This window comes from Cervus elaphus, chromosome 15, assembly GCF_910594005.1.
Source record: "Cervus elaphus chromosome 15, mCerEla1.1, whole genome shotgun sequence".
Lineage (NCBI taxonomy): Eukaryota > Metazoa > Chordata > Mammalia > Artiodactyla > Cervidae > Cervus > Cervus elaphus.
The window spans coordinates 6,470,651-6,495,555 of NC_057829.1; the positions used below are offsets into that span (position 1 = coordinate 6,470,651).

The 24,905-nt window shown below is 35.4% G+C and overlaps 1 protein-coding gene across 7 annotated transcripts in view; it reads left to right on the forward strand.

The window, feature by feature from the left end:
• Positions 1 to 24,905, forward strand: part of ARID4B (AT-rich interaction domain 4B) — a 134,316-nt gene that overhangs the window by 87,772 nt on the left and 21,639 nt on the right. For 3 of the 7 annotated variants that reach the window (XR_006345236.1, XM_043924937.1, XM_043924938.1), the window contains exons 13-18: positions 911 to 1,005; positions 2,016 to 2,113; positions 3,139 to 3,382; positions 3,682 to 3,857; positions 8,531 to 8,785; positions 23,378 to 23,462. Coding sequence is in view for 6 of the 7 variants with exons in the window: in XM_043924937.1 (XP_043780872.1) it covers positions 911 to 1,005; positions 2,016 to 2,113; positions 3,139 to 3,382; positions 3,682 to 3,857; positions 8,531 to 8,785; positions 23,378 to 23,462 (953 nt within the window). In the remaining variant the exon portion in view is untranslated. The remainder of the gene's footprint in view (positions 1 to 910; positions 1,006 to 2,015; positions 2,114 to 3,138; positions 3,383 to 3,681; positions 3,858 to 8,530; positions 8,786 to 23,377; positions 23,463 to 24,905) is intronic. The other 4 variants (XM_043924939.1, XM_043924941.1, XM_043924940.1 and 1 more) reach the window with 4 other exon arrangements.

The following is a 24,905-nucleotide window of genomic DNA, read 5'->3' on the forward strand; positions in this document are numbered from 1 at the left end:
CCTGTAAAGATGCTAGCAAGGTAGAGGGCAGAGGCTGAAAGCTTTCTGACTTGAAGAAAAAGACAAAATGAATGAATGACACTTAGAAGTGCTATTATGCTTTGTGAATTCATGTTTTTTTAATCCAGTTTTGTATTGTTGATGAGTAGCTGCGGGCTTGGTCTTCTTTTTGCTGTCATAAAGCATAGTGGCTACTACAATATAGTTATCTTTTTATTCTTCAGTACAAAATGTCCTTGATTTATGTGTTTATTTGTATGCATGGAGGCTTGGCCTAAGAAGGCAGGCTATTTCTTAAGCTTTTTTTTATATAAGCTAAATTAAAAAGTGAAGAAAATGAATAAAATCTAATATATGTTTTTTGGAAAGGGCAATAGATTGTGTATCTCTATCCTGTTACTTTCTCTTATCACATTCTAACAGTCTGATAGTTTTAGTATCGTACTTTTTTACATCCTAGAATAAACAACACTATAACTTTACTCTAGAATTACCTACTTTGTATAATAGTAGTAAATTAGTAAAATACAAAGAAAATAAAAGGTAATTCCCATTGTGACGCAGTTGCCCATCAATTATCTCAACACTGTTTTCAGTTCTACCAAACATTGTTACACTGATGTTTTAAAATTTTTTGTTGGTGTTTTATTTTGCTTCATTTACTGTTTATTCTTTTGCTCATCAGGGGAGTGAAAGTGAAATAAAATATAAATAAAGTTTCAAAAATCTGATATAGGAAAAAAGTTTTTGATAAAACGAATTTAAGTAGATATATTTTTTATTAACCAGGGCTATTTTTCTCATATAGACACAGATTGCACTGTACATATTTGATGGTAATGTTTGAATCTTTTCAAAATTTAAGTAAATATGAAGCATGGTTCTTATATATTCGTGTTTTCTTTAATAGGCACACCTATTAACAAACGACCTGTGCTTGGATATCGAAATTTGAATCTCTTTAAGTTATTCAGACTTGTACACAAACTTGGAGGATTTGATAATGTAAGTATTATGATCAGAAGTGAAACATGTTCTTCATACATGTTTTCTCATCTAAAAATCATCTAAAATAGTGTCTGTTAACAAAAACTTAAGAATAAAAGGAAAAGAAAATGAAGAGTACAAGTTAGAAATTTGGTCTTCCTCAGACCAAATTTAAATTTGAAGATTTTTAATTGACTATTAAGTTTGTCAAACTTTCATAAGCTATCTGAGTCATAACACAACCATGTTAGTGGAAATTCTTTCTGTGTCTCTTTTCCATTAGACTGTAAGATCAGTAAGAGCAGGGATCTGTCTTAATATTCTTTATATCCTTGATCTCTACCACTGTGCCTTACATATATAGAAAACATTATTTGCATATATATGTGTGCATATATGCAGAAAGTCTCTGTTGAACTGAAGAAATTATCTTAAGGTTGCCATGATGTATGGTACTCATCCAGTTAAGATTATTTTGGGGGGAGAAAGGTACGTTGTGTTACTAGGATTCATGAAACGACTTTATTAGCTTATAGGAAATCATACGTCATGGAAAATTTTTTATCTGCCATTTCATTAAGATTTTGATTCAGGAATGTAGATGTTTTCTTATTTACCATAGCAGGGTTTATTTAAACGTCAAATGGGGACTTCCCTGGCTATCCGGTGGTTAAAACTCTGAACTTCCCCTGTAGGGGAAGCAAGCTTGATCCCTGGTCAGGGAGCTGGGAACTGCATGCCTTGAGGCATGGCTAAAAAGGTAAAACGTCAAATGACCTAGGATTTCAGCATTTATAATTCTCTGAGATTTGTTAGAATACCAAAACTTACTTAAAAACATTGCTGTAAACCAGATTATTTTATTTAGAATTTATCAAAATTGGTATTTTTCATTCCTTGAGACTAGAAACAACAAATATAGAACTACATAATACACAGACAAACACAGGCACACACATTTGGTATTTATCAAAGTTTTATCATATTCCCTACCTTTTAATTTTTGAATTTTCATTTTACTCTGTCAGATTGAAAGCGGGGCTGTTTGGAAACAAGTTTACCAAGATCTTGGAATCCCTGTCTTAAATTCAGCTGCAGGATACAATGTTAAATGTGCTTATAAAAAGTAAGTCCGTGCACTGGATATAGCTATGTTCAACAGCATTTTACCTAGAAAGCAGGATGGAATTTACCATATCACTGAGGCTAGTAATTTCAAGGAAGGTTTACTAGAGTAATCACTCTATGATAGCATTTTCTAGAGTGTAGTCTATGAATATTCAGTTCAGTCGCTCAGTCGTGTCCAACTCTTTGCGACCCCATGGACTGCAGCACACCAGGCCTCGCTGTCTGTCACCGGCTCCCGGAGTTTACTCAAACTCAGGTCCATTGAGTCGATGATACAATCCAACCATCTTCATCCTCTGTTGTCCCCTTCTTCTCCCGCCTTCAATCTTTCCCAGCATCGGGGTCTTTTCACATGAATCAGTTCTTTGCATCAGGTGGCCAAAGTATTGGAGTTTCAGCTTCAGCATCAGTCCTTCCAATGAATATTCAGGACTGATTTCCATGAATATTAGATCTGTGAGATAATCTGTGAAGAAAGTTTTTGTGCTCAAGCAAATTTGGAAAGTATTGTGTAGAAGTTAAAATGCCAAAGTTTTAAAGTCACACAAACCCAGGTTCGAATCCTGGTTCTGCCAGTTACTTGTTGCTTATGCCCTTCGGCCATTTATTTGTTCTTTTAGACCTTGATTTTCTTGTTTTTAAAATGAGATAATACTATTTGTCTCATAGTAATGATTAGTCTGATCAGCTAGTGAAATTTTACATATACTCAGAGGTCCAGTACCTGATGTATAAATAAATGCTATTACTAGTTCTTCTAATAGCTACTATTACTACAGTTACTGCATTTAAGATGATGACTTTCTTTTCACTTTTAGCATTTTTTTAATGAAGTTTTTTTCTTTGAAAAAAGTTTTTATTTGAGTAAAAAGATTGTAAAGAACTGAACTAGAATAAGCTAGAGTATTAAGGTAGCTCAATATCTGAGAACTTAGAAGAAGTGCACACATATTTTAAAAACCACAACTCTACAATAACATTTCAAAATGTTTTCCCAAATATAACTTCTTTCCATGTTTCCAGATACTTATATGGTTTTGAGGAGTACTGTAGGTCGGCCAATATTGAATTTCAGATGGCACTGCCAGAGAAGGTTGTTAACAAGCCTTGTAAGGAGTGTGAAAATGTAAAAGAAATAAAAGTTAAGGAAGAAAATGAGCCAGAAATCAAAGAAATAAAGACTGAAGAGGAAGCGAATATAATACCAAAGGAAGAAAAGCCTCTTGAAGAGGGTATTGAAAGAAAGGAGAATACTCAGCCCTCTCAGGTAAATAGGGTACTGTTAACAGTCCTTTGTTTTCTCTGGTACATTGTTTCCATCCTCTCTAAAGATTCCTTATTTAATTTATCTTATAAATTTTATTGTTCATGCATTTTCTTTATTACATACTATTTTTGTGTTTGAAATAGCCGTTAGCTATTTTTGCCATTGTTTTAGGGATGGCAGAAGATTGTTAAAATAACTTTCTCAGTACTGGTTGGTACCTCCTGTGCTAGTAATTAGATAATGGAATTAGGCTGACAGTTTTTACTTTTGTTGGTTTAGTTCCTCTGATCTTTTTCTAGGGGAGTAAAAAGAATTTATTAGAATCTGTGCCTCCACAATCTGAACAGGAAAAAGAAGTTAACATGAAAAAAACAGAAGAAAATGAAAATCTGGAAGATAAAGATGGTGAGACAACAGGAGCAGATGAATCCCTCAGCATAAAGGTAGAAGCTGAAGAAGAAAAAGCAAAATCTGGGTAAGAAAGCTGTTTTTGGTTGAGATGCGTTTTATAGCTGAATGAATTCTTGTAATTTGCTCTGTGTGTTTGTATGAATCTAAATGTGATTGACAAAATAAATGAGTGATTTTAATTTGTATTTATTATGCAGATAGCATTTGCCTCCTTCAGAGACCCTACTAATGCAAATTTGTAGAAAAAGATCATATTTCTGATCCATTATTCTTGCTCTCATCATGGAAATTTATGAAATCTTGAGCTAGAGAAGAACAGTTCTTACTGCATTAGCCTCTGCTGCATAACTAGATAATACAAATTTGGGAAGATGGCTTTCTCCAGTGTTTTGTAGATGGTATGTTGGGTATAGATTTTGAGAGTTGTAATCATTTTTTAAGCAAAAAATAAGAATGGAAAACTGCTAGTACTTAGTTTATAAAAAGTCAAAATTGTTATGTTGCATTTTACGTGATAGTAGCATTTACTTGGTTTGGTCAGTTTGAGAATTATTTAGCAATGTATCAATAATACCTATACTGACAGTGGACCCTGCATTTCATAGGTGATCTTTGGCATTTCATCTTGTTTCTGAGGCTTAAAAAAAATCTAAACATCCCCATTGTTAGTGATTCTTTTAAATAAGTACAACTATATATTTTTTTGATCATTTTCGTATTTTCTAAAATTTGGCCACAGCATGCAGACAAGCAAGGAAGAGGGAAAAACGATGCTTAGATGACTATAGTAAAATGTGTTTATTACACTTTGTAATATATATGTCTCTCTGGTGTACAAATGTATATTTCAAGTACTCCTTAGTGATACTGGAAATTATTTCTACTTTTAAGAAACTTGGTATCTTTTTGCTTAAAATCTCTTGCTCATTTTGGTGGTGGTTGGTGGTTTAGCCACTAAGTTGTGTCCAACTCTTATGACCCCATGGCTGTAGCCTGCCAGGCTCCTCCGTCCATGGGATTCTCCAGGCAAGAATACTGGAGTGGGTTGCCGTTTCCTTCTCCAGGGGATCTTCCTGACCCAGGGATTGAACTCCTGTTTCCTGCATTGCAGGCATATTCTTTATCGACTGAGCCATTTTAGTGTTATTTTAAAATTTTGACCACAACATGCAAATAAACATGGAAAAATGAAACAAAACTGGCTTTAGATGAATATAGTTTGTTTGTTTATTATACTTAGTTATGTTTCTGTGTGTGTTAAATGTATATTTGAAGTACTCTTGCTGCTACTTGAAGACTACGTCAGCTATTAAGAAATTTTGTAAGGATTCAGCTTTTTGCCTAAAAATCAGATTTATAAATATGCATCTATTTCTGGAGCATTTACTGTGTGGAAAGCCCTGTAATAAGCCTGTATTTTCTCCTTGTGACTAATAATTGTCTTAATTTTTCACGTTGGTACTTCAGCTTATTTTATGGTATAAACTGTATTTTGTAGGTTTTTTTGAATTCTTCAGCTATATGGCTTATGTATTTATTTATTAAATTTTTAACATTTTTACACACTTTTTTAAAGTTTAAGTTTTTGTTTTTGATGCGTCAGGTCTTGGTTGTGGCACCCAGGCCCCTCTAGCTGCAGTGCGTGGGCTCCTGAGCGCGGGCCCAGCAGTTGCGGCGCACAGGCAGAGTTGCCCTGTGGCGTGTGGGGTCTCAGTTGCTTGACCAGGGATTCAACCTGTGTTGCCCGTACTGCAAGGACCACCAGGAAAATTCCTATGGCTTTTTTATTTACTGCAGGTATTTATAAATGTATCATACCACAGACACCTTTTCCTGATGTGGCTGCTGTAGAAGATTATGGGTTATAAATATCCAAAACTCATCTCTGAATTTTATTAGATCAGTGCAACAGAAAATTTTGTGATTGTAAAGAATTCATATATAAATACTTACCTAGTATATAAACTGTCTCTGAGTAATTAGCTGGTACAAGACCTTTCAGTGTCCTTTCTTTGTAGTTCAGGTGTGGAAGATTAAATAATTAAATTTATGTAAAATATCTGGTTCAGTGCCTGGCCCATAGTAGGTACTAATAAACTATAGTAGTTATTTTGTTCTTAATTTTGGTCTATTGTAAGGAATGTGATCTCAAACTTGGGAAATTTGATATTTGTGAGTTCAGATGAAAAAGTCCTTGTGGATACATTTGGTTTCCCAAAATGTAAAAGATAACTGATGCAATATGTGTGTGTTTTGTGTTTATGTTTGTATGTAATGCATACATCTGCTTAGTATACTGGCTACATTTTATCTTTGAAAGGCTCTCTTTCTTGGCATTCTGTGTCCTGTTTGGTGTGTCTACCTCTGATTTTGCCACTGAGCAGAGAAAGAGGGGGAGAATATTTGCTTCAGCTGACAGCCAGTAATTTTGTTGTGTGCCTTTTTGTAGTTCAGTGTGCTATTGAGTGACTCATTTGGTTTGTGTCTGAGGATGACATTAAATGAGAAATTCTAATTTTTAATTGCTTTTAAAAATTGATACAGAGTATTAGGTTTTTATTCCAGATTACATAAAAGATTGCGCTGGCTACCACCTAAAGTAGGACTGTACTAGCTGTTACTGGCGTTTGCCGGTTGGCTTCAGTGCTGCGTGTGCGTGTGTGCTCAATCGCTCAGTTGTGTCTGACTCTTTGAGACCCCATGGACTGTAGCCCACCAGGCTCCTCTGTCCATGGGATTCTCTAGGCAAGAGTACTGGAATGGGTTGCCGTTTCCTCCTCCAGGGCATCTTCCTGACCCAGGGATTGAATCTGTGTCTCCTGCCTTGGCAGGTGGATTCTTTACCCTTGAGACTCCAGGGAAGCCCTCGGTCCTATATAGTTTTGGCTTAATAATGTAATGTACAGTTTAGAGTTAGTTTTCATTTAAAACATTTTAGACTTTTAATCGTCTTATATCTCTTTTATGTATTGTACAGTGATTCTGAGATGCATGATAAATCTCTTTGGTGTATGATCCATCTTTGTTGTATCTACCATAATATACTTCCTTTTCTCCCTGATGAGCAGTGATATAATCTTCTGATTAAACAAGTAGTATTCTTTCTGAAAAAGCATTGCTGTTTTAATTTTACATGTTTATTACATATATATAAATCAATTAAAGTTAATAGTTTATCTGATGGTTTCCTAGGTTATTTCAGCCTTTCTGATAGTTTCTTAAATATTTCAGCCTTACTTACAATTTTTTCATTATAGAAATGTTAATAGATTTTCAGTAGTAGAGTTCATATTTTTTATCTCAGATTACAGCTGGATTCATTTAATTTTTAAGTACCTATTCGACTATAAACAAGTCTTTAAAATAGGAGTAATTCTTAAGAATCTTTGTAGACTTTGTGATGCATTTCAGAGAAAATTGACTCATTTGGTACTTTCGTGAACTCAGACTTAATTTCATAAGTGTATTAAGCTTCCCTTCATCCCTGCTTGCCTCACTGTATAGAAGGAAAGGGGTAGGAGAATAAAAAAGCCTTATAGTTCTACTTGTGACACTATTTCTAGTTTATTTTTTGTTGCTACATAATTGTGTAATTAGGAATGATAAAGCATGTTATTGCTAAAAAAGTTTGCATATAAGAATATAAAACTGAAATTATTAGTGGAGGAAGATTTTTTTTATCTACATATTATACCCATTAACTTTTAAGGGTTAGTTACTTATCTGTCTTATGGTTCTATTTTATGACATTTATTCATTTGTCAGCTATAAAGTGATGGATTCTTTTTGAGAGCAAACTGTTGTAATAAGGATAGACATACTGCAGAGTAAATTAAAACTAGTTGAAGTTTTTTAAAAATAAATCTAGCACTTGGAAAATTTATAATTCAGGATTTTCCTCCAATTTATTGAATACAAATTTGTGGTCAATATAAAATGAATATGATTGTTTTAGAAAGTATATGATATTGAGAAGACCAGAAGCACTGCTGCTTCTAGAATGCAAATGACTTTCAGTTTCATATTTGCAACTGGTCTCTCATATGCCTGTTTCTTCAGAACTTTAAAGTTCAGAGAATTGGTAGAAGAGGACTTGTGGTAAATATGGAGAAAAGAGAGCAGAAATTGTGTTGAAGTTTAGAAGAACAGAAAGAAAAAACTTGATGTGATTTTAATGTGAACTTAGTAGGATATTCCTATAAAAGGTGAAATAATATTTCATTTAATACAACTTCAGAAAATCTGGTTGAAATTATTTTAATTATTAAGACTAGCCATTGGCTAGTAAAAACTTGTTTAAACATCTGGAGGTTGGAAATATTTGAATGAAAAATATTTTTTAGTCAGAAAATGGCTATGAGGTACGATGATTTTTGTTTTTAGCTGAGTTATAGAAAACTTCTACAATAAAACATGAGAAAAATGTTAGCGTCAACCTTACTAGCTAGTTTGTTGCTGATCAGCACAACTTCTGTTCTTCTGCCTGTTGGACATTTTCTTTTAATACACTTACTTTTCAGTTTTCATTTTCTCTGAATATATCTTTCTGTAATCATCCATGGTCATCTTATGCAGTTTTAGTTTTTAATATTAAATTGAAACTCAGAGAATATCATACGCTTGGAACCTGCTATTCCCGGAACAATCACAGCCACGATTTTTATCAATTTATGTGGTTTGGAACTGAAAAGCTTATGAAGTGTCTTTTATTAACTGCAGTTTTTTAAACCTTTCAAGAGATGAAACGAATAAAGAGGAAGAGGAAGATGATGAAGAAGTAGAGGAGGAGGAGGAGGAGGAGGAGGAAGAGGATGAAGAGGATGATGACCACAATGAGGAAGAGGAGTTTGAGTGCTATCCACCAGGCATGAAAGTCCAAGTGCGGTATGGACGAGGGAAAAATCAAAAAGTGTATGAAGCTAGTATTAAGGATTCTGATGTCGAAGGTGGAGAGGTCCTTTACTTGGTGCATTACTGCGGATGGAATGTGAGGTAACTTGAGTTTCAGCTGGTGATTGCTACCTGAAAAGTCTCGTACGGTGATTTCCTGTTTTAAAATTGAACGAATTACAGATTTATTAGTATTCCAATTGAGGTCATAGTATACCGTATAAAAAACGTGGGGTTTTCGCTTGTAAATACATCTCTCTCAGTGACTTCCTCCTTACTGTTTTCAGTACTTCAAAGATATCCTTAGTGTCTAGAAAACTAAAGTCTGTGTAGTTGATTTTAATGTTATGCATGTAGATTAATAGGGGCAACATTGTTGGTAAAATGATAGAAAATTTTCTTTAAAAGTTAAAAGGAATTTGAGCTTCTTGAGGTCTACAAGCCAATTATGAGGCTTCTGACTCTCTTGCATTTTCATCTACCTTTCCATGGTAACCTCTTCCTTGTTATCTTCTTAAATCATCACATTTCTTTCCTTTAGTAGGCAGGATTTTAAAGTGTGATTTCTTAGGAAGCTTTAGCTATTTCAGAAAGGCCTTATCTCCTCGTTAGCAGCTCTTGCATTACACCTTGTTCAGAAGCCTCAGAAATTAATTTTTATGTTTGAAGCAGTGATTGAAATATTATGAGCAAGTCTGCTTGACTGAAATAGGGCGCATGGTCCAACTCTACTTACCTAGGGAACTGAAAAGCGGGACTGAGTTTTCTTCTTATACAGGTTTCCTTTGGTAATATCTGAATTTTATCCAACGTTGACAAGCTAGTTTTGGGATCTGAGCAGCTAGATATCTTTGAGAAAAACCTTATTTATTTTGGAATGTCTGATACTGTATTTGGAGTAGCCTGTGATGAGTTGTAGCTTTTGAAAAGGTTGCCACTGGAGTTTTCAGTGGTGGTGGTATGGTGTGCCTAGCGTTTTCAAGGAGGAACACAGTTCTCATGATTTATGTTTACATTGTATTCTGTGGTTTGGAATGTGATTAAGAAAACATCATCTCCAGAGTGTCTGTTTCTTAAAAAAAATACACTCTCTGTTTCTTAAAAGTATAATTTGTGTTGTCCTTTTGCAGCAGTAGGAAGCTTTGGAAGCATGTCTAATCTGATTACCTTTCCTAATTTGAGAATGGTGCAGTTTTGTTCCATCCTGAAGCTTGGAAGAAAATAGCACTTAAGTCATAAGGAAATGTGTGTAGGAGTTTTGTTTAGGATGTTTTTCTTTTATTATTTCTAACCAGAAAGATTAACAAAGTTTTGGATTTTAAGAATGCCTATCAGTATTGTTCTGATGAAACATAAGCTTCTCCAGAGACCACTTTTTAACATGTGTGTAATTTATCCTTTTGACTGTCGGTTCTTGTGCTGTCTCTGTGGTGCCTGACTTCCCTCACCTGAAGGGCTGACTATTAATATCATGTTCAAAGGAAGATACTTGAGATTACTGAGCTGCTATCAGAATATTTTGCTGTCTGTGATATTTAATTATTTTGATTTTATTAAATATAAATGTAGAGGGAGTTCCACTTTGACCCAGGATGTAAATGTTAAATATGTTAGTTTAAAATTGGGAAGGAAAGATTGCATCAGTGAAAATCAATAACTACTGTGTAAGGCCCATTTAATCTTAGATACATCATCTTTTATGGTTTTTTGTTTGTTTCCAGTTCTTCTAGTTATTCTGCTAGGTTATATAATGAGGCAGTTTTCCTGGTAGTCTTTATAAAATGCTTTAATTCTGTGACCAGTGGGTAGAATTTAAGCATTCTCCAAGTTTAACTATAATGCAGACTTGATTATTTTCTAATTATTTCATTAAACAGAAGAGGCATAGATAAAATTGAAACATTCATGAAATTATTCTGCAGTTAAGTTGCAACTTTGGTTTGTTAAGAAAAGATTGAGTAAAAGTAAGAGTAATCCTATCCTAGAAGCAGTTGGATTTTAGAGGATAGAAGGAATGTTTGGTGCTTGTGCTTTGAATTAGATGGAGGGTTGGGTAGAGTAAGGGAAGATTTTAAATTGAGGCATTCAAGTTTTTAATAACATAGCAAAGAAAAATGAGACCTAGTTCAACAAGACAAACTTGAATTAATGAGAAGGATGTCATCTACTCCTGACAACTGACACATTTGTATGGTATGAACTTTGAAAAGAAGAAAACCTTACCATCTTGATGAAGACCTGTAGAGTGGATCTCTACAGACTCCAGCATCATAGAGAAAACAGTTGTACTTCAGTAGATTAAGCAGTTATTTTTTTATAGTCAGTGTTGTAGTATTTCCATTTCTCGCTGGAATAATACCCAAAGAGTCTGTCTTATGGATGAATAAGAAACTGTGAGTTTTGCCGCTCCTTTACATCTGAAGCTAATCTGATGAGGACCTCAACAAATCCTCATCAGCTCTACAACTGTCTTCCTGTTACTTGGGAGAGCTCCAGCTTGATTTCTCAATTTAAACTTGAGTTGTGCAATTAGAAGTGAAGATTTATGCATGAAGTTTCATGAAAATAGTTTTATTTTCACTGGCAGTCATTCATTACAGTAGCAATTTAGGAAATTTTGTATGGAACTGTTTGAGTTTTGTTTGGTAGGAAACATTTTCCAGAAAGCAGATTTTTCTTAAGGAAAATAATATCTTTCTTAGTTAGAAAAATACTGTTTTCTTAAGATTTCTACATTTTTCTTTTTTATGAAGTCCTATATAAACCTTTATGTTAATTTTCATTTATATCCCTATTTCATAACTGAAAGTGTCGCTTTTTTTGTTTTTTACATAAGATAGTGTTTGGGTCAATTTGTTTTTAACTACTACGATGAGAAAAAAGACATTTTAATGTGCTCACATCAAATTTATGAGAAATCGCCAGAATTCTGATCCTTAACCACATGTGCTTCAGTGCTAAGTTACCTGAGTTGTGTGTGACTCTTCCCGACCCCACAGACTGTAGTCCGCCAGGTTCTCTGTCCATGGGATTCTCCAGGCAGGAATACTGTAGTGGCTTGTCATTCCCTCTTCCAGGGGAATCTTCCTGACCCAGGGATCCAACCCAAGTCTCTTAATGTCTCCTGCATTGGCAGCCAGGTTCTTTACCACTAGCACCACCTGGGAAGCCCAGAATGGTAAAACACAGCTACAGAATTTTTCAGATATGATGACCCATATGTAAGACTATTTTCCAGTGTTATATATAGTATTTACTAGTTCACCACATGCTTGTTTACAGAATTTTAAAAACTCATCCAAAAGTCGCATTCAATAGGAAAATACATAAAAGAAAGATAAGATTACTCTTTTGTATTGTAGTGTTCTCTTTTAGTCTTTTAAAAAATATATCTCCGTACATTAAAAAACTTACACTTCAGTAGTTTTAATAGTAGGCTCACTGTTATATTTGTTTTAATTTCTCAGTGATGTTAATATTTTATAGATTTTTTTTAGTTTTATTAGCTAATTGATCCTTTTCACTCTCAGGTTTCTAGGTCGTGCTGTAAAACATGGGATTGATGTTTGAAAATAAAGTTACAGTTTGGAATTCATTGGCCATAACTTTGAGTGTGTTGGATTTATCTTTGTTCAGTAGCAAATATCCTTGTTCAGTAATATTTACAACCTTGTGTGTTAGAACTATCTAGACTGCTTGGCATGGGATTTAAAACACATCAATATTCTATCATGTATTGGTGCTGATTTATTTTTCTCCATTTCCACCTTGACTTTCTATAACCATGGATTTGGAAATTTGACTAGAGAGTTTATTTTTTATGTTGATGATTACCAACTACATTAAAGAATACCCCAACTAAAAATAAGAGACACTGTAAATTTCAACTGTAACTCAAATAACAAGTTATTTCTAGTCCATATTATGTTACAGAAAACTGAAAATAAGGTAAATTATTCTTGAATATATTATTTGAAATGAAGATGTGTCTCATTTAAAAAACACCACATTTTTGGAAGCAAATTGGCACCTCCTTGTAGGGAATAGGTGGAGTAAAAAGCTTTCACGAACCAGTTGATTTAATCACATTTTTGTGAGCACGCACCCACTGTTTATCAAACATGTTTCTTTGTTTGGCAAACATAAATTCAACATCTATGAGCCAATATTGTGCTTTGCACTAAAGGTACAAAAAAATATTCCCTATCGAGGAATTTGTCCAGGTGAGGGAAGTATCCCACCAGGATTTACAAACCCCTAATGCCCTCAACCTCTCCTTATGTTGCTTATATTTTTCAATCATTTATTATAATTTTTTTAATACCCCTGTATTCTTCTGTTGCTCTTGTGTTGCTTTGCAGCACCTGCTTGACAGAACTGCAAGAATCCTGATTCAGCCTTAATACTCCTCCTCCCCCTCCTGGCCTGCACCTGTGCAGTTGATGAGCAACCACAGTGATCGGTCTTATTTTAAAGTTAGGGCTGTGAACTTCAAGTGGGCACTGTGTGTCCTCCTCCCAGGCCCTTTCTGCTTTCTCAGCCTGTTTTATTTTTTAATGGCATAATCTTTAGTTATTACTGTAATTTTTATTGGTATCATTAACAGGTAATATTATATTCAGGTGTACAATATAACAGTTTGATATTTGTATATATTACACAGTGATCACCGCAGTAAGTGTAATTCATTCACATTCATCACTGTACAGTTATAGAAATCTTTCTTTTTTAATATTCTTTCTTCCCTCCTTAAAGCCCCAGCAACTCTCCCCATCCCCACTTTCAGCAGGTGACCTCATTGAAAAATTGAAAGAAGAAAATTTATACAGAATCCCACTACATGACCTTCTTACCTATACATGATGCTTGCTGTATTTTATGCCTTCTCATCTTTCACCTTAGGTGAACAAGCATGCTGCTATCTAAAACCCATCTTCTAACTGCCATGCCTTCTGCCAAAATCAGAGTTAATGGGCCCAGAAATTCTCCTCTTTTTTTTCTCTATATTTTGTTTCTTGTTCTGTTCTAAACCATTCCCATCTGTATATAGACCTGCAGTTACTTCTTTGATCTCAAAGAACACTCCTTTGAGCTTACCCTGCATTTTCTACTGTGCTGTTTCTTTGCTCCATTTCCATCCGGCAAAAATGATTTGAGTTATTTACACTTGTTATCCACTTTTTCTTTGTTTTTGTGTAAACCCAACCTAGTAAGGCTTATACCACACTGCACCTGCAGAACTGTCAACTGTTCAACCTTGTTTCTTAACTTCTTACTCGCCTTACCTGTGTGACTGACTCAGTTGATCACTCTGTGACACTTTTTACCTGAGCTCCAACAGCTGCAGCTGCAGTTACTTTTCTTGTTTATTTTTCTTTTCTGCCTTTCTCAAAATTAAAAAACCACTTCTCAGTTATTTTATCTTTTCTGCCTTATTTCTTGTCTTTATGTGTTTTCTCCACTTTAATTGTTACCTTCTTTCATTCTTCTGGTATACATTTTAACTTAATTTACACTGTATTTCTGTTTTTCCAGTTTTGATTTGAGTCACTTTTTTGATGTTGAATTTTTTAAAATTATTTTTTGGAGCCAAATTTTTTTTGCCCATTTTTGAATTGGTTGTTTTTTTGTTGATGTTAAAGAGTTGTCGGAGTTCTTTATGTATTCTGTATACTAATCCCTTATCGGAGATGTAATTTGCGTATATTTTCTCCTGTGAACCCACAGAGTTGTCTTTTCACCCTTGGTATTGTCATTTGTTGTACAGAAGTTTTTAATTTTGATAAAGTCCAGTTTGTCTATTTTTTTTCTCTGTTGCTCGTGCTTTTGGTTTGTATCCTAGAAAACGTTGCCAAATTCAGTGTCATGAAAACATCCCTATTTTCTTATGAGAGTTTTATAGTTTTAGCTTTAATATTTAGCATTTTGGTCCATCTTGAGTTAATTTTTATCTTTGATTGTGGTATTCAACTTTTTTAATGACCTCTTTGGGTGATACACAGAGCCCATCTCCTAATTCACAGATAAAATGGGGTTGAGAGTTAGAGACTTGAATAGACTGGAAGTGCCCAATCCTGTGACTTTTCTTCCACTCCTGTGACTTTTCTTCCACTCCATGTTAAGTTAAAGAACTGTAAATGAAGGCCATTTGACAGTGGTCTCCAAGTAAATAACTGTCAGTCTGTTTTAAGGAGAGAAGGGGAACATGGCCCATATCTTTGTCTCTAAGCCTCCTTACTCTCTTTGTGCACACCTCCTCTTGTGTGCCCTTCTTCATTTCACTTCATTTCATACCTCACTGCCATCTCCAAACTCTTGTCTCCATAAACCCTTCTGTCCTAGCCTAGTCACTTATGTTTATGATCCAAAGCATTAAAATGGAAAACTACTATAGAAGTCAAGGGCTGTATGTTACTGCTCATGTGAAAAATTGTTTTGCACCATGTAAAATGCTTTATATCAGACAGTCCTTCATGTAGAGAAATTTAAATGAAAGCTTATAAGCAGTGAGTAAAGTGAACATAAATATAATTTCTCTTTAGAAAAATGACTTTTGAGTTGGTTAGCTTTTCAGTACAAGTGAAAATAAACATTTCCTTTGTGAAAAAGATTAACAAACTCAGGTATTTTTGCACTCAAATGGCTTTTCTCGGAGTGTTTATTTAACTGGACCTGTTCTATCAGTATTTTTTATAGATTGGTAGGTATATTTACTGTAAAGCATTAACTTGGACATATTCCATTTCATAGCTTTATAGATTGGCAGGTACATCAGTATGTTTGTCTAAATGTGCACAAAAATACTAACCTCCTAAACTTATCAAATATTCATAAAACAAACTTCGAGGATTCTTTTAGAAGTCAGTAGCTGCATCACAACATACAATGAGTGCCAGAGTTGTTAACCATTTACAGTGATCTTTATAGTCCTGGTACAATGTTCTGTGATGTGTTGTTAATACTATATACTGCCTCTGCCTGAAGACCTTTGTTTCATTTTACACAGTTAAATTTTCTAGGAAACCAGATCTATAGTATTGTAATGCCATTCTCTTATACTGTTTATGTCTTTAATATGATGATGCAGTAATATTAATGTTTTTATCATTCTGCTTTTCTCTATTATGATGAAACCATTCCTGCTTTTTTTGGTGTGACTTGAACAGTGTTACATGGGATGGAAATATGAAATGTTAAGAGCATGCTTAGGATTTTATTTTTTCAATAATATGCTTTTATTTTTGTTTTATCTTTTTAAGTTTATTTTAAAACTTTTTTGGCTGCACAGGCTCTTCATTGTTGCACATGGGCTTTCTCTAGTTGTGGTCAGGGGGGCTGCGCTCTAGTTGCGGTGCGCAGGCTTCTCACCGTGGTGCTTCTCTCTTTGCAGAGCACAGGCTCCAGGGCTCATGGGCTCAGGAGCTGCAGCACTCGGGCTCCAGCGCTCAGACTCAGTAGTTGTGGTGTACAGGCTTAGTTGCTCTGTAGCATGTGGGATCTTCCTGGACCAGGGATCAAACCCATGTCCCTGCATTGCAAGGTGGATTATTAGTCACTGTACCATCAGGGAAGCCCTGTTTTAAGTTCATGACTAAAGGCATTAAATGGTCCTCAGTAGGTCTCTTTATAAATTTTGCTTTAGGTATTTTCTCACGTTAAAAATAAATGTCTGAATTGAGATTATTATAGAAAATTCATGAAGTAGGTAACCTGGTTAAATTGCTTATAAAGTTTGTAATTGATAACTAGTGCTGCTTTTCTCATAACTTGGCCTTTTTTTTCTCTTACAACATATTTTCCCCCATATTTTCTTACTCAGTTTAAGTGGGGAAATTCCTTTCCTGCTAAGAGGGCCTAAATTTTCATCTCAGATGTGAGGTTTTTAAAGCTAAGTTAGTTTTATGATGTATGTTATCTTTTTGCATGTAGATAGGCAAGATACAAAGTACTTAATTGTTCAGCAATTGCTAAATGAGTCTCTCCTTTACAGAAAAAGCACAGATGATTTTAATATTTCATTTATATTAATGGTTGGTTACTAGATTTTTATCTTTTACAATCTGTATGTGTATTTTAAATAATGAGTTTTAAAATATTTTGTCAGCTCAGCTTTGCTTTCGCAGTTATTTGTACATTATTCTGCATGTAATTATTGGTGTGGGTACATGTAAACACATGACTGATAATATTTCTTTGAAAGTGGTTTAGTTGGGTTTAAACAGAACCAAAATCTGAATTATTGTGGGCACAGTAACCATTTTGGTATCTTATGTCTGGTTGACGAATGCTCTTTTCCATTTTTATTGTTGCTAAATGATTTCTTAGATGATTTGCCAACACATCCAAACAAAAATCAAAACGTTTTCTTTTTAGAACTGTTTATTTTTCTCTGGTGAGAGCAAGTATGTTATGGTCTCTGAATGGTTCCTTTTAGCTTTGTATAAGTATTTTAATTCAACACATTAGAATTTCAAATATTCTGTAGCTGCTTTTTTGGGAAGGGTTCAGAAGATTGGTATTGTTGCCGTGTAATGGCTGACTGCTGTTGTCCTCTGTGTTAAGTTGTAAGCTCCTTGAGAAGATGCTGTGGTGCTTTCATTACCCAGCGCCTCGTGCAGAGCCTGTCACATGACAGGTGCCTAACAAGTATTTGTCCAGTGAACAAGCCCTTGTGCAGACTTCTAGTCTGGGGTTTCGTTCGAGTTTTTAATTTGGGGGATCATCTGTTCTACTTTTCTTCATTTTATGTAGGTCAGGGAGCCAACTGCTGGAAATTGAATGGGTTGCCCACGCTCTGTTCTTTCATGTTTATTCCATGAGTTGAACGTTAGATGATCCCAGCAGATTTTCCCAAGTCAGTATATTCTTTGAAAATATTTTCTTTAGTACTTTAAATATCAGATGAGATACTTATCTAGGCTCCACACGTTAATTACAAAGAGTGTATTGATAACTGAGTTGAAAAAGTATGGTCTAATCACTAACAGGTTTAGTCTTCATTTTTTTTTTTTTTTTTTAATTTTTTTATTAGTTGGAGGCTAATTACTTCACATAGTCTTCATTTTTTTATTCAGTGTTTGTTCATATTTGTTTCAGTATTTGTTTTTCTTGGTTTTTTAATATTTGTTGTTTAATGAAAGTAGTAATCTTCGTTTCCTTGTGCTCTTGCAAGCTATATTTCCTTTTGTCATGAACAGGCCAATTGCTCTCTTCAGTTCATAATTTCTAAATTTAAAGTTCCAATTATAGGCAGTACTGGAGAAGGAAGTGGCAACCGACTCCAGTATTCTTGCCTGGAGGATACCATGGACAGAGGAACTTGGCGGGCTACAGTCTCTAGGGTCGCAATGAGTCGGACATGACTGAAGTAACTTAGCATGCATGCATGTAGGCGGTACAGTTTTTGTCAATAATCTAGAGTACCTGATTTTTCTCAGACATTCTCATAAAACTCTGTTGCTTGAATTAAAGTTGCAAGTTATTTTGTTCATAGGCCAACCGCTTAGCTTCAATTTCTTTTCTAGTTTTCAAGCTGCATCATCACAAAACATGGTAGCTGACAGCAATGGGCCTGCTATCCTTGGGGGAAAATCTAGGTATTTAGCAATGAAGTGGTTTCTTGGAGTATCTGTTGCCCTGAATAGCTGTTAAGAGTGTTCTTCATTCACAGTTGAGAGCCCCCATCAGAGCATGCATTCTGCTGTCTTGATTCCCTTTGTGGTATTTAAAGCAGAATCAAGAATACTGGAGAGCCACTGGAACAGGATGACCGCTATGGCTGAGGGATGAAAGCATGTTCATATATTTGGGAATGTTTGAGAGAAGGAGGAAAGATCTTAAAACCAGAAAATTTATATTTGACTTAGTTTTAAAAATTCCTGTTTTCTTTAAAGAAGTTATGTTTTATTTATTTATTTATTTTTAACAGAAGTATATTTGCTTTATAGAATTTTGTTGTTTTCTGTCAAACCTCAACATGAATGAGCCATAGGTATACGAACATCCCCTCCCCTTTGAACCTCCCTCCCGTCTCCCTCCCCATCCCACCCCTCTGGGTTGACACAGAGCCCCTGTGTGAGTTTCCTGAGTCACACAGCAAATTCCCGTTGGCTGTCTATTTTACACATGGTGATGTAAGTTTCCATCTTACTCTTTCCATACATCTCACCCTCTCCTCCCCTCTCCCCATGTCCATGAGTCTATTCTCTATGTCTGTGTCTCCATTGCTGCCCTGTTAATAAATTCTTCAGTACCATTTTTCTAGATTCTGTATATATGTGTTAGAATATGATATTTATCTTTCTCTTTCTGACTTACTTCACTCTGTATAATAGGTTCTAGGTTCATCCACCTCATAAAGAGGTTATTTTGAAGGATGAATCAATATCCTACTTGGTATGATGCCCTGAGGAGACATTGAGACATGTTTTATGGTCTCTTTTTTTTTTTAAGCTACAATTTTATGCTCTTTGCCACCTCCCCATTATTTCATTTTTTTAATGCAAGATATTTAAATTTGAACTAATTTTCCTATATTCTGTCTTCTTGGACTACATACTTATGCCTAAAGTAAATATGTTGTAATCTCTTTTTAATAAATATTAAATATACTACATAAAAAGTTTTAAGTTCATATAGAATAAACAGATTCAGTGACAGCTTTTTTTGTAGTTTTGATCTTAATTCTCTTTATTTTACTCAAATCTTCATTCTTGGTATTTGATAGGGAATCAGAGATCTTAATCCATGAGTATTACCTCCTTTATTTAAATTAACAAACACTAGTAAAATAAAAATTAAACTGGCCTAACTCTGTCTTACATAATTTAATGTCAGTAGTAATTTTGGGGAATATCAGTTTGCTTTTTTCTCCTGCATGAATTTCTTTTTCTCTCCTTTATGTTCTTTGAAAGTATTCTGTAAAGAAAATAGAACTCTTGAATAATACTCTAATGAGTAATTACATAACGGGCAAGAGCATTACAGAACTCTTGAATAATACTCTAATGAGTAATTACATAACGGGCAAGAGCATTTCTTTATACTTAAAATACAGTGATTAGTTATGACATCAGTTTATTTTCTGGTCATTTTTTTCCCCTTGTAAGATTAGTCAGGCAACTAAAGTGATATTTAGAACCTCATTACATTCTGAAACGTTTGTCTGTTAATGTTTACATCGGTGGTCTCAACCTCAGGGCTCCCCTAGTAGCTCAGCTGGTAAAGAATCCGCCTGCAGTGTAGGAGACCCGGCTTTGACTCCTGGGTCAGGAAGATCCCCTGGAGAAGGGATAGGCTACCCACTCCAGTATTCTTGGGCTTCCCTGGTGGCTCAGTGGTAAAGAATGTGCCTGCAATGCAGGAGACCTGGGTTGGGAAGATCCCCCCGAGAAGAGAATGTCTACTCACTCCAGTATTCTGGCCTAGAGAATTACATGGTCTGTACAGTCCATGGGGTCACAAAGAGTCAGTTATGACTCGGCGACTTTTCACTTTTCTCAGCCTCTATGTGGGGTAAGGGCATTTGTAATTTGAAACAGCTACCTTAACGAAAATTCTCATACACTGTTTTCACCTGTTCTCCCTCCTCACGGGTTCATTCCTACTTGGCATCCTTAAGGAGGCTTTTTAGTTGCTGGTCTGGACTCTTCTGTATGCTTGATCAGAATAGGACCTGGCACACTTTGTCATTCTAGTGTCACATTGTTTAACAGGCCCATTTCCCATTCTTCTCAAACTCTTCACATAGTACTTTCTGGCAAGTCTATACTTTGAACAATCAGTTCACTTCCATGGTTTGAGTTTCTTAATCTGTGAAATAAATTCATTGATAGATTTTTTAAGGCATGTTCTAGTTCTGAAGGATATTAGTTATAACAACACTAACAATACTGTTATTATTACATTTTATGAAAAGAGCATAAACCTGACTGAAAAGTGAAAGTTAGTTTCACAGTTATGTGACTCTTTGCGATCCCGTGGACTGTAGCCTGCCAGGCTCCTCTGTCCATGGAATTCTCCAGGCAAGAGTACTGGAGTGGGCTGCCACTTCCTTCTCCAAAATCTGACTGAGAAAAGACAAAATCTAAAAGAATAGTATTAGAACAAAGGAATGCCTAAACAAACAGAAAGCATGAAGAAAATGGAATAGAAGGGGGCAAATAATAATGGGGTCATGTAATATTAGCTAATACTTACGGAACCATATATTACCATATAATTACTCTAGTAGGAAACATATCTAAAGAATTTTTCAAGGAATCGCCTAAAGCTGTGAAGAATGATCAGTAACTTAAAAAATGATTGTTACATAGTTTAGTTAAGACTATAGTGTTTAATGACTACTATTCAAATATTTTAGAAGCATGTATAGTTTGTTTCATCTAATTCCAGAACCTTTCTCTTTAGCTTTTTTCCTGACTCAACTTTGCTTCCACCCCCAGATTCATTACTCAAGGTCTGATAACCAGTCCTCTGATACCATCCTTAGTTTATATTTGAGGAGAGGAGAAAATGTTTACCATATAGCATCTGTACTCTAGTGGTGCTTAGGTAGCAAGCATCAGCCTGTGCCATATGGAGTAGCCATTATTTTATTTATGTATAGGTTTCTCCTCCCTTGTTCCTAAGAAATTTTAAGCAACATACTTTATCTCTTAAGTCATAAAGAAATCATTTTCACAGTGCACATTGTACTATGAAGACAGTGACTATTTTTTGCTTGTTTGATGTGTTTGATGCTCCATATAAAATATACAAGGGTACAGTGTCTTGGTGATATTCTTACACTGAAAGCTACTGTTTTATCCTAATTTGAAATTTATCCTAATTTGACATATAATTCATGTCAAAAATCCAAGTCGAATTGAGTAGTACACTTACTGGTAGTCAAAATGCCTCGCATTACAAAATTAACTATACAGCAGAGTCTTGGGTTAAGAAAGGTTAAAATACTATTATATCTTTGTTTAGCTTATGTTGATGGTATGTGTATCCATCATGAACTATTTTTAGTTTTTCTCATAAGAAAACAGTGTGTTGTGTTTCTTTTTTTTAAAGTACATAGCAAAAAAATAAAATAAATAAATAAATAAATAAAGTACATAGCATTAATTTCCATAACTATATTCTAATGAGGGCAGTTTCTAGAAGTTCACATCCAACTTTGCAGAGGGTGGAGGTATTTTCTGTGTATTCTTCACCTTCACTCTCTAATATTGTTAGGGAGGGGCTAAATTGCTTTCTTCTCAAGCATAATGCAGTTTTTAGCATTAATGGGAGAATGTTAAATATGTATACATACAGGTAGGTGCTAATGTGCCAGTATACATACCAGAGGAGTGTTTTTAGTAGAAGAATAATATTTGCTTTATACCGAATAAACTTAAGTCTGAGGTTGGGAATGTCTTGACCACATAGCTAGTCAGCAGGGATTATGTAAAGACTTCTCTAGAACTCACTCCAGCCTTTTCTCATCCTTTCTGATTACCACTGTGGCCCTCACCAGCTTCCGGCAGACAGCAGCCTAGCCCTTGTGGGGTTGAGCTGTCAGCGTCGCTGCAGGCCATAGTTTGCACCAGCAGTCTGGCTCTGCCTGGGAGTCCTTACAGATACTTGCTAACCTATTCTGGGGCTTCCCAGCTGGCGCTAGTGGTAAAGAACCTGCCTGCCGATGCAGGAAATGTAAGAGACATAGGCTTGATCCCTGGGTTGGGACGATCCCCTGGAGGAGGGCAAAGCAACCCACTCCAGTATTCTTGCCCAGACAATCCTGTGGACAGAGGAGCCTGGTGGGCTACACTCCATAGGGTCGAGAAGAGTTGGACACATCTGAAGGGACTTAACATGTATGTACCCAGGCCTACTCTAGAGCAAGAATATAATTTACTAGTAAGGTAGTGACCTAAATCATTTACTTACTGACTCAGGGTCTTTCTTACTTCACTTAATGTCTCTAATAATGAGGACATTTTAATGTAAAAGCTCATTTTCAGTTTTTCATGTTCTCGAGTTAAAAATGTCAAATCAGTTTTCCATTTTCCAGAATAAATGTATGTAACTTTCAAACGTAAAAAGAGGTTTAATGTTTCTTCTTTCTAGCTGAGTTTGTTACAAAATTAAACCCCCCCACCCCCCCTTAAACAAATAGATTTATTGCAGTCAGTAGTAGCTTGTGCCCTGTGAACTCCGAAGACAGCCAGCACGGAGTGGAGAACCCATCACAACTGTTGATTCTCAGCCATCTGTATACGTAGGCAGCAACTCCAAAGCCTGAAAACTTGGCAGTCATGCTTCCCCTTAGCTTCCTGATATGTTTAGGGGAAAATGAACTACTTGCTGCTTAAGAAAAGAACAAAGTAAACCAAAAAAAATATAGGAAATACTGTGAGCGCTCTTAATGGTTATTGTACAGCTTTGGTTTCTCTTTGGTATAACAGGAAGTAGTGCTGGTCCAGGAATCCAGAGACCTAGCTGAGCATTGGCTCAGCTAGTAGCTGAAAGTATGCCCTGGGACAGGCCGCTACATCTCTCTCTGAGCCTTGGTAACTTTGTTCCTTAAACCAGAAGGTTGAACTTAGTGGCCCCCAAGGTTTTACAATATTATGATTCTATTTATGAGTTTCTCTTTAATATGGCATAGTTCCTTCTATAGTATGTGTTTTGTATATTTATGTTAATTTCCTTTGATTTTAGGTATGATGAATGGATTAAAGCAGATAAAATAGTAAGACCTGCTGATAAAAATGTGCCCAAGATAAAACATCGCAAGAAAATAAAGGTAATAAAAGCAAAATATATTTTGCTGTATATTATAGCTCTTAATTAAGGAACCTTTCCTCCAGATGAGAGAGTGAGAGAGAGTGTGTGTGTGTGTGTGTGTGTGTGTTGATAGAGTTGGGAATACTCTCTTAAAATAGCCAGTTTATCAAATACTAGATTTGGGTACAATTAATATTGTCAGCTTATGGAAAGACATTTTGAAAACAGTACTAAGCGATCTTTGACGCTTTTTTAGTCCCAACGTTGTGTAAGTCCACTTACCCAAGATCTCACTTACGCATTTCAACTGGTTCATGCACCTCTGGTCTCCAGCTGGGAGCCATGAAGTAGTGTGTAGCTGGGAACTCTGGGGTTACTGTAATAGCTGTAAACCATTCAGAGGCGGAGAAGAAGGGGCCTGAAGGCACAGGAGAGCCTAGCTGCAGCTCTTTTTTTCTTCATCTTTCTGGCACTACAGATAGTGCCTTAGAATGTGTTCACGAGACCCCAAGAGGCACACACTGCATAGATACCATGGGGAATCTATTAATAATGCGCTCGTATGGAAATTAATGTTAGTTTTATGTGGAATTAGGAATTAGTCTTGTTCATTCTAAGATTAAATCTTTTTAATGTTTTATTAGAAAGCAGACCATTCACTAGGTTTTAGAATATTTTTTATCTCTTAATAGCTTTTTGCTACTTTGAATGGTATATATAGTTGAAGTGTTTAATAGTCCTCCTGAAATTCAATTTTCATTTTAAAAGTGAGGCGCTATTTACTCTCTGGCTAAATGATACCTTAGTGGCCCTATGTACGAAATTTTTCCCCTAAAGTGATTATTCTTTTCTCACAATAAAACTGGGTTCATATTTTTAAAGTTTTGGTTTGGCAACTCAGTAGCTACAATTCAGGACACTCTTGGTCTTTACTGGGAGGTGTGGAAGTCATGCTGTTGCTCCTAAGCTACGAGAGGAATTTGGTGTGTGTGGCAGTAAAAAGCCTGTTTCCTTGCACAGAGCAAGTTTTAGGAGGAGTATTTCTCAGGTAGAGGATAGGGTAGGGGTAGGAGAAGCAATATTAGAATATTACTTGGGGAGTTTTTCCTAAATATTTATTTATGTCTCAGTTTAGTTCTAGGCCCCTCCCAGGCATTTAAAATGTTCATCATTAGGGAAGAGACATGTGAATTTTGGAAAAGCTTCCTAAAAATTATTTAATAATAGTATACCCATCCCTTGATCTCATCTGGCTCTGAGAACCACTGTTTTCAAGCTATTCTCTGACAGCCATTAAAGGCCATATTTGAACTTTGCATGGTGTAGACTATTTCTGCCTTCAAACTGCATGGTATATTATGATCTCTGGTAGAAACTGATGAAAAGGCTGGCAAGAATAGGAAAATTAGAACAGCACTAATCATTGATAAGCTTTGGTACACATAAGCCTTTTGAGTGCTTC